This window comes from Hyperolius riggenbachi, chromosome 2 (assembly GCF_040937935.1).
Source record: "Hyperolius riggenbachi isolate aHypRig1 chromosome 2, aHypRig1.pri, whole genome shotgun sequence".
In the NCBI taxonomy this organism is placed as follows: domain Eukaryota; kingdom Metazoa; phylum Chordata; class Amphibia; order Anura; family Hyperoliidae; genus Hyperolius; species Hyperolius riggenbachi.
Window position 1 is genome coordinate 218,487,329 of NC_090647.1, and position 16,651 is coordinate 218,503,979.

At 42.6% G+C, this 16,651-nt stretch overlaps 2 protein-coding genes across 2 annotated transcripts in view; one reads left to right on the forward strand and one right to left on the reverse strand.

Moving 5' to 3' along the window:
• Nucleotides 1–16,651, reverse strand: part of GABRA5 (gamma-aminobutyric acid type A receptor subunit alpha5) — a 380,379-nt gene that overhangs the window by 269,963 nt on the left and 93,765 nt on the right. The window contains exon 5 of the mRNA XM_068268152.1: nt 13,990–14,210. Within this exon, the coding sequence (XP_068124253.1) occupies nt 13,990–14,210 (221 nt within the window). The remainder of the gene's footprint in view (nt 1–13,989; nt 14,211–16,651) is intronic.
• The window catches only part of GABRB3 (gamma-aminobutyric acid type A receptor subunit beta3), a 666,404-nt gene that overhangs the window by 188,355 nt on the left and 461,398 nt on the right, over nt 1–16,651 (forward strand). The gene's annotated exons all lie outside the window — the stretch shown is intronic.

Here is a 16,651-nt window from a genome sequence, read left to right on the forward strand (position 1 = left end):
AGGAGGTGACCAACTGGTGAGTCGCGCTGAGGGCACTATCAGCGACTTGATCCCCTACACCTATTTCCTGGAGCGTGCTGTGCGTAGAGTGGTGGATACAGCTGTGGAGGAGCATGAACGAGAAGAGTTACAGCAGCAGGAGTCATGGGAGCGATTTACATCCAAACCCGATGTTTCCACAACACCTGTGGCAGCACAGAGGGGGGAGGAGGAGGAGGAAGAAGAGGAGTCATGTGGGGAAGGAGAGGAGTCAGACTCTGATGATGATGATGAGAAAGGTGTTTCTGTGGTGGAAGGCGGCGGAAGAAGAACAACTGCGGCAGCCGTCACAGGGGGGCTTCTGCTGCTCCACGTTCCCGTGGTATTGTTCGTGGCTGGGGGGAGGGGGGAGGGGGGCTGGGGGGAGGAAGAGGAGTTGCGTCCCGTCACTGAGGAAGAGCAAGAGGATATGGAGAGTATGTCTGCATCCAGCTTTGTGCAGATGGCCTCTTTCATGTTGTCCAGCCTGTTGAGGGACCCCCGTATCAAAAAACTCAAGGCGAATGACCTGTACTGGGTGACCACGCCACTAGACCCTCGGTACAGGCACAAAGTGGCGGACCTATTAGCAACTCAACACAAGGCAGAAATGATGCAGCACTTGCAGAACAAGCTGTCAATGATGCTTTACAATGCCTTTAAGGGTGATGTGGCTGCACAACGCAATCAAGGTACCACTGGCAGTAACCCTCCTCCTCCCAAGTCCACGCAGGCAAAGACAGGACGCTCCAGCGATCTTAGGGTGATGTCGGACATGCGGACATTCTTTAGTCCAACTCCTCGCCATAGTCCTTCCGAATCCACCCTCCACCAACGCCTGGACCGGCAGGTAGCCGACTACCTGGCCTTGAGTGTGGATGTAGACACTGCGAACAGCGACGATGAACCCTTGGACTACTGGTTGCGCAGGCTTGACCTGTGGCCAGAGCTGTCCCAATTTGCCATACAACTCCTCTCTTGCCCTGCCGCAAGCGTCCTGTCAGAAAGGACGTTCAGTGCAGCTGGAGGCATTGTCACTGAGAAGAGTAGTCGCCTAAGTCACGATAGTGTTCAGTACCTGCCATTATCAAAATGAATGAGGAATGGATCACGGAGGGCTACTGCACGACCGAAGACTAAGTCAGTCCCCACACACAGCATCTCTGCCTGCAGGCCACTTGCCTTCTCCGCCACCACCAACAGGGTCCAGGACTCTAGGCGGATTCCTGAATTTTTGCTACACTAATTTTTCTGGTGCGTGTACATGCCTGCCTAATTTTTCTGCCTGCACTGCGGGCGGCTGCAACAAAAAAGCAAAAGGCATGTACATGTGCCCATTCCCCTTCGTGATCATTACCTTGTCGCGGTGAAGGGGCTTGCGTATCACAATGAAGCAATGACCGCCGGCTATTTCAGTGTCTCAGGGGGGACACAAAAGATAATAGGGTCGTTGCTTCATTGTGGTCAGACCAAATTTGATCAGCTGGACAGTCACTGTTGTTCTATCATTGAGCTACCACAGCCCGGCGACCATATGGGCTTGAAAACCGCCACGGCCTACACTCTCGCCATGGTGTGCACCAGTCCAGCACGGCCGTCACTACGCAAACAGCTGTTTGCGGTGCGTTACACAGTGAGTTTGGTGTGTCAGTGTGAAGCAGAACTCTAATTACACTCCCTGATTGATGTATACACATGCAAGATGTTTTAAAGCACTTTAGGCCTGCAATTTAGCATTCAATGTGATTTCTGCCATTAAAACGCTGCTTTGCGTCACATCCACATTTTTCCCCGGGACTTTGGGCATTTATCCCACTCCGCCATTCCCCCCTCCAGGTGTTAGAACCCTTGAAACATCTTTTCCATCACTTTTGTGGCCAGCATAATTTTTTCTATTTTTCAAAGTTCGCATCCCCATTGAAGTCTATTGCGGTTCGCGAACTTTTCTGTGAACCGAACCTTCCGCGAAGGTTCGCGAACAGGGTTCGCGAACCGAAAATCGGAGGTTCGCAACATCACTAATTATTTTGTGCATGCTCCATTGCAAACTTGCATGGGAGGGTGGTGGTGACATAACACTCAATACTGCACATTCTGCTTGGGAGATTGCAGGGAGTACTAGTTACAGTTTTCTGTATAAGATTAAGGTTATTTAAATTTGGTCCAAGCTTCTATCTTCATAGGTATTTCATTTCTTCTTATACAGATAGTCCCCTACTTACAAAAGATTTGATAAGATCATTTTTCATACATACAAACAAAATTGTCTCATTGTACAAAATATACAGTACTGTGGGTTTTTTTTATATTACTTATTTTTGCTGTTACAAGTTACAGTATTACATAAACCATTGTAAGTAGTTTAAAACAAACTAAAAGCATATTGAAAAAGTAAATTATTACAAATGATTCAACTTACAAATTCAATTCACGGAATTGAACCTGTTTGTAAGTAAGGAAACGCCTGTAAATCTATTTTTGAGCTTACCATGTTGAGGGAAATTAAAGGGACACTATCGATTGTCATGTTTTTTCAATTAGGATAGCAAATGTTTGGGAAGTGCTGCTAAAGGGGCCCATACACCTAACGATTTTCCCGCCGATATACAGAAGATTCGATCACTGTGATTGAATCTGCTCGCGCAAACGTTGACCGAACGATAGATTTCCGACCGAAATTGATTGTTTCCGTTGATTCCCATTGTTCCTGTCCATGTGGAAGATTTCGCTCAATTGCCAGCGGGTCGGGAGTGCGTCGATAGCGGCGTTCGAATGTCCGACGACCAACGCAATACAGCGGCAATACATTACCTGTTCCGCCGGCGTGTTTCACCGCTGCTTCTTCTCCGCTGGGCTCCGAGTCCGGAAGGCTTCACTTCTTCCTGTCCTGGCAGGAAGTTTAACAGTAGAGCACCCTCTACTGTTTAAACTTCCCCCGACAGGAAGTGAAGCTGGAGCCCTGGAGCCAAGCGCGGAGAGGAAGACAGCAGAGACCGGGGGACTCGCGCCGGCTGGATCAGGTAATGTATGCAGGGGGGGGGGGGGGGACGGCAGCGACAGCTTCATGCTGAAATCGATTCACAATCTGTTTGCAGTGAAGGCAGCCATACGATCCCTCTCTGATCAGATACGATCAGAGAGGAATCTATCTATCTGTTTACTGTTATCTAATCCTTTTCACACTTTTCTGACTGCAGTCTGCTGAAATTCTGAGGGCAGACTCAGCTATGAGGGGACAGGGACTCCCTTCACAGTGCAGCATTAACTCTATGGGCTTGATTCACAAAAGGGTGCTAAATTACTTAGCACACCTAAAAGCCCCTTAGCACGCCTAAAGCCCTTTAGGACGCACAAAGTTTTGTGCGCTAAGTAAGCGTGAGCAACGTTTAGCACTGCACGTGAAACATCGCACGGTGCATCGTTTCGGGTGCACCCGGTGCGACGTTTTAGGGGCACCCGATGCAATGTTTTGTGCGCACCGCACAGCGCTAAACTTTGCGCACGATCAATAAAAGCTTTGGGCGTGCTAACTACTTAGCACCCTAGTTAGCACGCCCAAAGCTTTTAGGCATGCTGAGTTAGCACCCTTTTGTGAATCGAGTCCTATGTGTGCAGAGAGCTCATTCATAGACAGGCAGACCTTTCTCTCACAGAGAACAGAGGAAGTGTATCTTATGTGCAACATAAACATCTGTAATTGTGTGTGTGAAACCTGATATATGAAAACAAAAGCCTGTCAGGTAATCTTCTTCAATATTACACTGTTCTTAGCATGTCAGGTTGCAGAGGTTCTTGCAGATTCATACCTCTGCAAATGAGACATTCCAAATGTAGCCAAAATCTACACACAATGAATTAATGCTTTTGCCTCTGATATTTAACATGAAAAGTAGGAAAATGTTTGCACAGCTACTTAGACATTATTTGTACAATGTCATTTTAGAACTCATAGTTTGATAGAGTTCCTTTAAAAGAGTACATTTTCTTGGTCTTGTACATTCTAGAATTGTTTCTGAATTGTGATTTTAAAATAGGCATGTAAAGAACTTGTGGATTCTACTCATTTTCTGTCTTCCATAATAAGCTTCTGTATCTTATTTATCTAAATAATGTGTTTTCTATATTGTTTTTTTTTTTTTTTTGGGGGGGGGGGGGGGGGGTTATTATGAATGTGGTTTCAATCCCAAAATATTGGGATTATAATCTTAGCATCAAATGTATCTTTCTCAGGGAGCCACATCCAAATGATTGTGTAAGTGTTAGTGTAGTCCACCAATTTCTATACTTTTTGGTTTTCTTCTATACTAGCATTTCAGAAGGGGTGTAAGATTAATGTGGCCCCTCAGCAAAATGTTGATGGCATCCCTCTTATGCCTCCCCCCCATCCCCCCAAGTATGACCACCAGTGTGTCCACTATGATTGCTTCTTACTGGCATGTAGCAGCTGAATACCTTACTGTGAAAAAGGGTGACCTGTACATCATCATGGCATTGCACTGCATTCATTTTACTTTGCCATGTCCACTTATTTACTGCAAATCCACGTCAGACTCTGTAAAAGTAATCAAATTTGCTGACGACACGACCATTGTCGGTTTCATCACCAAAAATGATGAGAAGGCGTACCGCCACCAGGTTGAAAGTATCTGCCACTGGTGCAGAGAGAACGGATTGGTCCTAAACACAGCGAAAACTGTGGAGATGATTGGTGATTTCCTCCATCCCGCCCCCAATCCACATTGATGGCAAGGAAGTAGAAAGAGTCCCCAGTGTTCACCTTCTGGGCACAACCATCTCCAATGACCTGAGGTGGAAGGCCAACACTGCCTCCACACAGAGGAAAGCCCAACAGAGACTTTTCTTTCTCCGCCAACAAAAAACGTTTGGTTTGGCCCAAAAACTTCTGACAAACTTCTACTCTGCTACAATCGAATCTGTCCTATGCTCTTCCATCCTGGTTTGGTATGCCAGCTCCTCCGCCAGCGACAGGCTCAAACTGCAGAGGGTCATTAGATCAGCAGAGAGGATCATTGGTAGATCTCTTCCCTCTCTGGACCTCTTCTACCAATCCAGGCTGAACTCCAGAGCATAGAATATCACCAACGACCCCTCACACCCAGGCCACCGCTCCTTTAGTCAGCTTCCCTCGAGCCGGAAGCTCTGGTTCCGGTCCATCTTCACCAAGACCTCAAGATATAAGTACAGTTTCTTTCCCTCGGCTGTCAACCTTCTGAACTCCCTCCACCAAATTGCCCATCCTCACCCCACAATATCATGCCCGCACTGAGGCACTCTGTACATAGATGGCTCTCTAGCTCAAGCGGACTTTTTTAATTGTTGGTTTTTTGTTTTTGTTTTTTTTTGTGTTGTAATTTATGCCACATTGTCTCTCTCTGCATCTGGTATAATGTTCTGTTCCTTCTGACTGCATGACCTGTCCTGTTACTGTATCTGTATCTATATCCTGTATCGGTACCCTGTACGTGCCAAGCCCAGTCGTGCTTGGCGAAAATAAAAATTCTGATTCTGAAGAGAGGGTAAATCTACGGTAAAACATTACCTCGCACATGTAATGTAATTCATCTTTTAATTTAAAAATGTTCCTACAGTTAAGTTTGATTAAAAAAAATCAAACCCGAGTCATTCAAACTCAGTCCTATAAACCGCAGCACCTAGGCAAATAAATAAATAAAATTACATGGTAGTGTTGCTGTAAGTCTTTTGTTTTATCAGATGAGGCCTGTCTGGCAGACTTGCAATAACACAACATGGGCTGTAAACTACCAGTCTGCATGTGTAATAAGCTAATATATCTGTTCTCATGCTCTTATGTAAACAGAATTTATAGTGACAGGGAAATGAATCAGATGGAACACTGTTGGCCCGAAGCAGGCAATAACATGAGCGGCCATTGATAAGGAGAAGAAGGCACAAGGGTGTTATATTGGAAAGGGACAAAAGAGCAATAAACTATGCAGAAAGAATGCTAATCGCTTTTTTAGACTATATCATGTAATTGAAAAGCAGCAGAAGGTTTCATTGTGGTCATAATGACCAAGAAGTAACAATGTGTAGTATAGGGTATAGGTAAGGTGTGATATATAGAGGTTTATAATGAGGCAAACTGTTATGTATGGTTGCAGTGTGCTTGATATTGGATGAAGAATGTTAAACTGTAGGTTGTCCAGCCTGTGATATGAAGCATGCAGTGATATTCCTATATAAGGAAGAGTGCAGTATATGTTAGTTGACGGCTGAGTGCAGTGTATAAGTGAAGGGCTCTGTATGTATAGAAATTAGGAAATAGATGGGCACATCTATAACAACAGATGAAGTGTCTGTAATATATGGGCGCTGTGGTGATGCCAAGAAATTACTGTATTTTCTACTTACAACACCATATTGTATAGTTGTCATTTTTTTTTTTTACATCAGATAGTGGGATTGTACTCCTCACATTGCATTATAACTGTTTCTGCTTATGTTTTAGCCAAAGCAGGAGCTGCATTCAGCACACTTAATAATACAGTGTAGCAGCACCATCTTCTGGCCTAGCTTTTTACCAGAAAAAGTACAATACGGCTTCGGTTGTGTTGCAAATTATTGCACAGTCTTTTGATTAATTTTAAAAGCAAAAAGATCCCTACAAATTAAGCAATAGTAATTATAATAGTAATAACAGCAGTGGTAATAGTATTGAAAATTGGGGTTACAGTTGCTTAATAACAGGAATTTATTTTTCCTGCAACAGATGGGCTGCTGTTTCATATAAAACGATATACTGTAGCTATAGTACAAAGTCAATAGATGCAGGTTTTGAACTGATGACACTAAGCTTCAGTGTACCAATATGTAATAATAATATTAGTAATAATAATAACATATTGTGATATCTGTGTATTCTTAAAACCCAGCTTCACAGTGACAGGAACCTGCGCTTTCTAAATTTTCATAACCAAAGCAGAAGCCAAGACACTTGGTGTAAGCAGTCCAGTGACACAACAATCCTTTTATGGCATGCATGTGCCAGGAAAAAGGGACCCGGTTGGATAACGAATTGGCGCCAGAGGATAACAAAATCTTAATAACGATAAACATTGTTAACTAAATTGGTTAACGATAAATACCTTTTAAAACAGACAGGAGTTGATAACAAAAATATATTTATGTTAAAAATTGTTACATAATCCAACAATACAGCTTAACCCAACCCTACTCTCACACAGAACCCTCCCCTTGTGGTTCCTAAAACTAACCACTCCCCTGATGGTGCCTAACCCTAACCACCCCCTGGTAATGCCTAACCCTAACCACCCCCTGGTGATGCCTAACCCAAACCACCCCCTGGTGATGCCTAACCCTAAACACCCCCCCCCCGGGTGGTGCCTAACCCTAACCACTCCCCCCTGGTGTATCCTAACCCAAACCACTCCCGCTGCAGAAACATCCTTTGACACATAGAAATGATAATATCTTTGATAACGTGAAATCTGTACATACAAACAAAAAAATATGAGAAAAACTATAAAGTTGCAAGCTTCTAAATCTAAACAATAACATACTTCAAAAACTTTAATGTTCTAATGTTGTTAAATATATTTATTGGGCATCCTTTTTTCTGCTTTTCTCGCGTAATAACGATAATTGTCACTAGCCACCAGCGCCCTTTTTTCCTGCTACTCTTTTATGTTATTTTCACCACCTGTCTTGTATCAATCTACAATCCCTAAACATTGCCCTTCTGCTTTCTTACATGTAAACCTAACTTTTCTCGAACGTATGTTAGCTGATTACATCTTCCACTGCAAATATTGTAGCCGACAATTGATGCTTAGCTATATAGCACCTGAGCACTTGCATGGAAATCATATTTCTGGCTTCACTGAGCTACTAATTTTATTTTAGTTTTAAAACAAATTATGGACAAGCAGCATGGTGGCATAGTGGTTAGCGCTCTCGCCTTGCATCGCTGGGTCCCCGGTTCGAATCCCAGCCAGGTCAACATCTGCAAGGAGTTTGTATGTTCTCCCCATGTCTGTGTGGGTTTTCTCCGGGAACTCTAGTTTCCTCCCACATCCCAAAAACATATAGATAAGTTAATTGGCATCCCCCTAAATTGGCCCTAGGCTAAAATATACATGCACTACACAATACATTACATACATAGACATATGACTATGGTAGGGACTAGATTGTGAGCTCCTTTGAGGGACTGTACAGCGCTGCAGAAGATGTCGGCCCTATACAAATACTAAATAATAATAATGCAAATACTGAGTAACCCCAACATTTGCAGTTTAAGGCCTGGGACCCACTAGCAGCGCTCGTGATTAGTAAAGCTCTTGCTAATGTAATGCTATGGGGGATTTTTATAAACTCACATCCCTCAGGTGGAATCACACCCATAGCATTACATTAGCAAGAGGTTTTCAAATCACAAGTGCTTAGAAAAAGCTTACAAAAGTGCTGCCAGTGGATTCCAGGCTTAAGACTGTAGTCAGTCTGCACAGAAGAAAGGACACTGTTATGAGGATGGTGAGACTCACACTTTGAACTCTTGAAATTGTTTCACCAGACGGGTGGAAGAGGCCATCTGTGACTATCTATACAGAAGAGTGGCCCTCAACAACATTGATTATTAATATACCATGCTGTCTTATCATTTTACCTAGATGTGTTAAAGACATTGCACAACCCCAGCTTACACAATATATATCTGCATAATGAGTGCTTGCTTGATGTCTGAAGTAAGTACATTGCCTCTAAATTTGTCTGGGGATTTCCTTCACTTTGTTAGAACTGATGAAGTTACACAGAAGAAAGGGATCTTATGCTGGGAATACACGAGTCGATCCGGCGGCCAGATTAGCCGCAGGATCGACTTCCGCCGCGTCCCCGCTGCCGTCCGGATTGATTCCCGCTTGTCCCCGCGGGCGCTTCCTTATCTTCCGCTCGATTCCCCGCTATTGTCCGCCCGCGGGGATCGAGCGGGGAATCGATCCGGTGGGTCATCGCACCTGTCGGAAATGATCAATCGAGCCATCAGCGGCTCGATTGATAAGGGCACATTGACCCGTGTATGCCCAGCATTACATGGGAAGCTGAACTGTGCAGTTGTCTGACAGTTCAGCCTCCCAATCACAAGTGCCTTTCAGGTGCAGATGCAGCTGAATGGCAGCGTTTGCAACTTCACGTGTCAAAAAAAATGCAACACATTGTTTCTGAGCACAGCCTCGGCTGCACTCAGATGTGTCTCCATGGGTGGGGGGGGGGGGGGGCCTCCTCTCCACTGCTCATGCACTAGCAAATAGCAAAATCAGGTGATGATCCTTGCTTTCTAGCTTGAGAAAGGGCTGCACGCCCGAAACAGCGGAGCTGTCGCTGCTGCTTGACATCATGCTATTTAATTAATAAAAGAGCTAATTTTTCTACGTCAAGACGGTGCTGACTCGATTTTGGATTTTGCTATATGTTTGGTCTGATGTGCACAGACCATAGGATTCTTAGCACGTCTGCATTTTATTCCCCCATTGGTGCTTGCCGCACACTGTGGATTTTCATGCACTAGCAAATGACCGACCAGTGCACGAAAGCAGCTGACAGGCAGTGAATTCAGATCATTTAGCCTCCTGTGTGAAAGAGGCCTAAAGCCGGGGCCCACTAGTGAGCTTTCAGGAGCATTACAGCAATGGAACCCTATGAGGGTGATTCCACTGCCAAAATCTTCAGTGTTTGCGATCAGTGCTTGTAATTAGATCAATGATCAGGCTTCAGCATTTTTAAGCAATTTCATTCAGGGAATGCAAAGTCCAAAATTGCATTCCCTGAAACCACTCCATGAAGCTCTGATTGTTTAGTGGAAAATATTTGCATTCTCTACTGGGCCTAAAAGTGATGAAACATCTTCCATTGGTTAGATGCAAGTAAATAGGTGTGATGTAGAGTTCATGCACATTTCAGCCACTGCAGCAATGTATATCATTTACATGTGACAGCTGAGATTGAAATGTGCACTTTACTTTAATTTGCTACCCTGCCTTATACATTGGAAACACATAAAAATGTAGCAAATCCTTTCTTTAAAAGCCCACCAAGGGTAATATATTACGGTTGGGTAACACTGGGGAAGATCAGTGCTCTTGCAAGCCTGGATTGTATGCAGAATCCTAGCTTAAGATACGGACTCAATGCATTACATTGACAAACCTTTGTGCATCTATATTAAACTATTCTTTCCTGCCACCACTGCTAATGTTTAGACAGAGTAAAACTAAACACTCATTTTGGCATATGAGGACGTTAAGCACCTTTGTGCCATTAATCCAGTGTTTGCTAGGCAAGATAGCATCTTTTAGTCTTTTGGGAAATCTGTCAGGATTTGTGTGACGGCACGCCAGATGACTTCTATATACATGATAATCTCACCGCAGACAGAGGCATATCATCGAAGGTCAGTGCATTGCCTCAGCAGGTGTCATCGCACAGACAGAACAAAGGGCAGGAGATTTACACAGCAATGTCAAGTCACTGTGCTTCAGAGCCTCAAAAACTTAAATTCAGAAAAACTCAGCCATGCTTGTAGTAACCTCTGTATCAGCTGTGCAGTGTACCACAAAGTTAGGAGGTCTAAAATCACTCTACATATGAACCAAGGTTGCCAAACCATTCCTTCAGTTACTGACAAATCACACTTAGGCCTGGAACCTACTAGAGTGTTTTTTTTTTTTTTTTTAGCGTTTAGGGAGAGGTCTGCCAATGTAAATTAATGGGACAGGACAGATTCCACTAAAGAAATCACACTCACAGGACATGCAGCATTTTGGGAGCATTTCCATAATAATGAATTGTATTGGAGCAGGGAAATCGCTCCCAAAATCACTTGCAAAACACTATCACAAATTGCTAACAATTGTGGTAGCGCTTTGCGCTTTCTAGTGGGTTCCAGGCCTTAAGCCCAATCTCCACACTTGCATGGATGAAAAAGTAATTCGTAAGAACGGATTCGTTTTTAAAAGGTATCAGTTTTCCATCCATGACCCTCCGTTCCGTTAGCACACAGTCAATGTGATGAACATGTTGATCCGGAAAAATTGATGCAGACCCAAACTTGTGGTCCGTTTGGGGGAACGATGCGGCCTAACAGAGCAATGTGAATGGATCCTAATGGTTAACATAGGGTCCATTCACCTCCGTTAGGATCCGAGCCGTTTAGGACCCCTAAACAGACCATTTTTAAGGCCAATGTGAATTGGGCGTAATACATCTTCTGGGGATAATTAGGAATAATTAGTGTCTAAATGGCATCTAGCTAGCTACAAGACCTCTATAAGTCTTATGTGTCTGTAATCAAAGGCATGAGGAGGCCACACTGAACTAAAGAAATTGCAGCAAAGAAATATTTAAAGGGAGATTGTAATTAAATTAGTTCAGTGCTCTATAGATCAAGGATTAACGACACATATATAAGCTCTTATTTGCATAAAAAAATGTCCAAATGTCCAAAAAATGTCTACATTTGATGTCAGTCAATGGGATAGTTGAGACATTGATAATAAGTTACAACAGCAGCTGATGGAGGTGGTAACATTGGATATTTATTGACCAATTAAAATTGGATGTGTATACCAGGTCATTTTTTTGTACTGTACATCACAAGCTAGGAACAAACAAGCTGTTGGAGTGACATGGTGCATGCAGTGCACTACGGCAGAGCGTTCATGTTAACATTGAAGCATACTTTGTATGTTCTGAATACTTCACTGTGTAATGTGCCATGGAACTTTTCCCCTCTGCAGGATATGCAATGCAATGATCCCCTGTGAATGTAGTCTACATCACTATATTATACGTGATATCCAGGAAATTAGCATGTTTGGAATGAAGTCACCAATAGCAGCTTCCATGATTCTCTCTGTATGGTTTCCTTTGATGTATATCATACTGAGATGAGCTGCATTAGGTTCAACAGTTCAAAAACAGCTTATTAATTGGACCTGCTAAACTTACTCTAAAATGGTCATAGTTTTTAATGTTCTGCTGTTTTTACAGGCATTTATTCATTCATCATTAAATGATGGATGAATAAATAATGGGCTCAATTAATAAGACATACTACAGCAGCTATGTTCAAAGCAAACGTGTTGACAGCATCCCCACAGACTCCCAGATGTAGTTATAGCATTAAAAGATTAATTCTGATTTTGTGCTAAAACTTTGTACATAGTAACGTCCTTCTCAATATTGCTGATAGTCAGCATTACATGCGAGAATATAGAACAGGCATTTAGCTCCCCAGAGAGAGAGCATGTTGCATGTACTCATATTTCCACATGTTTCAAATATCTTAAAATAGGGTCCTGATTAATAAATATCAAATGCTTACATTATTTATTGTATCCACCTTTTAATATACTAGCATGAGTATGTACAGTGCAATGTTTAACTGTGTTCTTATACTGATAGTTCTCATACTGATAGTAAACTCAACAATTCACACTTATCCCAATAACACTTTAAGTTACAGGTAAGTAAGTTAGCTGCTGAATTACACAAGGGAAGAGAGAAGGCCCAAGACAACATTGCTAGGAAAAAAAATCTATATATGTCTATATATATATATATATATATATATATATATATATATATATATATATACATATATACTGTACATATATATATGTATACACACAGTCACACATACACACACACACACACACACACACACACACACGGGTCATCCAAAAAGCAACAGCTATTTACCATTATCTGCTACACACGATATTCTTTCTGTGTAATTTAACTTGCATCTATCAGGTTAATCTATTCCCTGCACTACTTGTCACACGACTGTAGAACACCAGTAACTGTTTATTCAGCAGCATTAACATGATGCTTTTTAAGCCAAGAGCAAGCAAGAAAATACTCAGAATAATTTCATTAGTACATTTTCACCTGTTTTTTGTACTTTTTCAATTGCAGAGTGCTGAAAAGTTATTTTAAATACAAGATAAAAAATTATCTCATAGGAGGAAACCAGGAGAAACCGTGAATTGCATATGTTTGTCAATAAAATGTCTTTTGCATTGCCGGGCTCACCTCTATTAACTTTCATCAGCCTTTGAAGTCACTGAAAGTGTGGCTGAAAGTGCTGTGGGCCAGAGCCCTCAAACGTAGTTTGCAGACTATTCTTTCTACAAATAACAACTAAGGTACACTGTGAATGTCATTAAAAAGTGTGAGAGAAGCGTTCAAATTTGTAGCTAGCACATCAAAGTTTCTGGAGGCATGGGTGTAGCCACAGACCAGAATGTGGGCATAGTCATGGGTGGAGCCAAATTTACATGAACTTAAAAGCGGTCTAAGTAGACCTGCCCAGCAAAATGGTGGATGAAGCTCCCCTCTCCATTAATACAAAAAAAATGCATGCTGGGTGTTGTTGTGTGGTGCCATGCTGGGTACTGTGGTGCCTCTATGGGGCATACTGGGTGCTGTGGTGCCTGTATGGGGCATGCTGGGTATTGTGGTGACATTCTGAAAGCAGTGGAGCCTTCATAGGGAGCATGCATCATTGTGTGTGTCCTCACTGTTCCTCTCCCCAAACCCCCCATCCAGCAGAGTAGCACAGCAGGAGGAACTACTCATCTCCTCCATCCACTCTCCAAGTCTGGAGAGGAGAGATCCTCTCTAGCTGGAAATTCATCCCCTAGCATCCAAGAATCAGACGCTAGGAGCTCTAGCTTCTGATTGCTTCTCAGACACTAATGGGAGAAGCCCAAAAGAGATGTCAGCAGAATCTGGAGACCAAGCAGCCGGAGATGTGTACTGCTGCCTACTGCCTGACTCTGCCTGGGGGACATCCGAGGCACCCCAGAATAGAGCTGGGACACGTGCCACTGATTTTTGGGGCTAGCAACGCCCCTGTCTGTAGGTATCAAATGGATGGTTGGAAACAGAAGTGTAAATAGGCCTCACCTCATAGTATAAAGTAACGTTCCATCATCTTCAAGACGCAGCAGCTTGTTGGGCGTAGTTATGTTGTGAGCGATGGATTTTTTACCGTTGTGAAAAAAAGTGTCTGGAGTCCAGATTTTACTGGCCAGTAAGTTATTGAGAGGAAGACGTTGCATGGGTCCCTGGAAACTCAGCCTTTCATCCTTCCAGCTTTGGCGGAAAAACACATCGATGGTATATTCCTATTAAACAGCACATATAGATATATTAGTTTTAGGATGAGGAAAACAAACATTATGGTATGGTGCTGTCAACAGAGCTGAGTGATTTTTCCCCATAAAATCTTCCATTGCCTTAACAATTCCTGCTGTTCAATCCCATAAACCATTTTTCAGCAGTAAAAACGCTGAAAATCTAAAACATTTCCTTTGTTAAGATTTTAGGGACTTTTTAATGTAGTAAAAATCTGAAAATAAATCTCTACTGAATGTGTTGTACACTGGGGACGTACATGTAATAACAGTGCTGGAACGTGGGTTCAAGTTTGCTTTGAAACGCGAACTTTATGCGAGTTCGACCCATCCCCTATACTACATGATTGGGCTAAATTTTGACCCTCTACATCACAGTCAGCAGACACATGGCAGCCAATCAGGCAGCACTCCCTCCTGGAGCCCCCCCCCCCCCCTTATAAAAGGCATCATCGTCAGCCATTTTCTCACTCTGTGTGCTGCTGTATTACTGAGAGAAGGGAGAGAGGTTGCTGCAGAGATAGGGAAAACTTAGTTAGGCTCTTGTTAGCTTGCTCCTTGCTGATATTTGTTGATGAAGAGCACCACAAAACAGCTCTTTTGAGAGCTAATGTTCTTGTGATGTGTTTTTTTTTTTTGTGTGTAGCCCAACTAATCAAACAAACAAATAACATTTATATTGCGCTTTTCTCATGTCGGACTCAAAGCTCCAGAGCTGCAGGAACTAGAACGCACTCTATAGGCAGTAGCAGTGTTAGGGAGACTTGCCCAAGGTCTCCTACTGAATAGGTGCTGGCTTACTGAACAGGCAGAGCCAAGATTTGAACTCAGGTCTCCTGTGTCAGAGGCAGAGCCCTTAACCATTACACTTTTACACTTAACCATTACACTATCCGGCCACACTCTAATAGTTGTCCTATGGACAGATTCCCCCACCTCAGCTGTAGATCTCTGCAGCTCATCCAGAGTCACCATGGGCCTCGTGACTGCATTTCTGATCAGCGATTTCCTTCCATTTCTGAATGATCGCTTGAACAGTGCCCTGTGAGATGTTCAAGGCTTTGGAAATCTTTTTGTAGTGTAAGCCTGCTCTAAATTTCTCAATAACTTTATCCCTGACCTATCTGGTGTGTTCTTTGGACTTCATGGTGTTGTTGCTCCCAATATTCTCTTAGGCAACCCCTGAGGCCGTAACAGAGCAGCTGTATTTGTACTGACATTAGATTACACACAGGTGCACTCTATTTAGTTATTAGCACTCATCAGGCAATATCTATGGGTAACTGTCTGCACTCAGACCACAGGGGGCTGAATAATTACGCACACCCCACTTTGCAGTCATTTATTTGTTAAAATGTTTGGAATCATGTATGCTTTTCGTTCCACTTCTCACGTGTACACCACTTTGTATTGGTCTTTCTTGTGGACTTCCAATAAAATTGATTCATGTTTGTGGCAGTAATATGACAAAATGTGGAAAACTTCAAGTAGACCGAATACTTTTGCAAACCACTGTATAATACTAGTCACTGTATACCTTTTACTGCATCTGTGTGACAGAACACTGTTTTATACACCAGTCCATGCATAGCTTTTCACTGCTGTTTTATATACCAGTCACTGCATACCTTTCACTGCATCTGTGTGACCGCACGCTGTTTTATATACCAGTCACTGCTGTTTTATATACCAGTCACTGCATACCTTTCACTGCATCTGTGTGACCACATGCTGTTTTATATACCAGTCAGCGCTGGGCCGAAATTGCGCATTAGCATAATTACGCATCGTAATTCACTACAAATGCACCGTAAGCGTTACGTGTAAGGTTACGGTATTACGCGTAATTAATTACGCGTAGACCGTAGGTTACGTTATTACGCGTAACAAATTCCGCGTAAGACAGTAAACTCCCATTGAAATTACACAGTCTGCCGTAATCGCGTAATATTACGCTCCAGTATAATATAAAAAAGCCGCCGACTTTAAGGGTTAATAGCAAAGCCCCCTTAAGTGCTAAGAGCCTCAAATTTGGAGAATATATTAAGGAGATCAGAAGGAATAAGAGGAAAACATTTTTTCAAAAAGACCTTATAGTTTTTGAGAAAATCGATGTTAAAGTTTCAAAGGAAAAATATATACATTTAAAAACCCGCCGACTTTAACGGTTAATAGCAAAGCCTGCTTAAAATTTAGGAACACCAAATTCACAGGGTATATTAAGGGGATCAGTGGGAATAAGAGGAAAAAATTTTTTTCAAAAAGACCTTATAGTTTTTGAGAAAATCGATTTTTAACTTTCAAGGGCAAAAATGTCTTTTAAATGCGGAAAATGTCATTTTTTTTTGCACAGGTAACAATAGTGTTTTATTTTCATAGATTCCCCCAAGTGGGAAGAGTTTTACTTACTTCGTTCTGAGTGTGGGAAATAT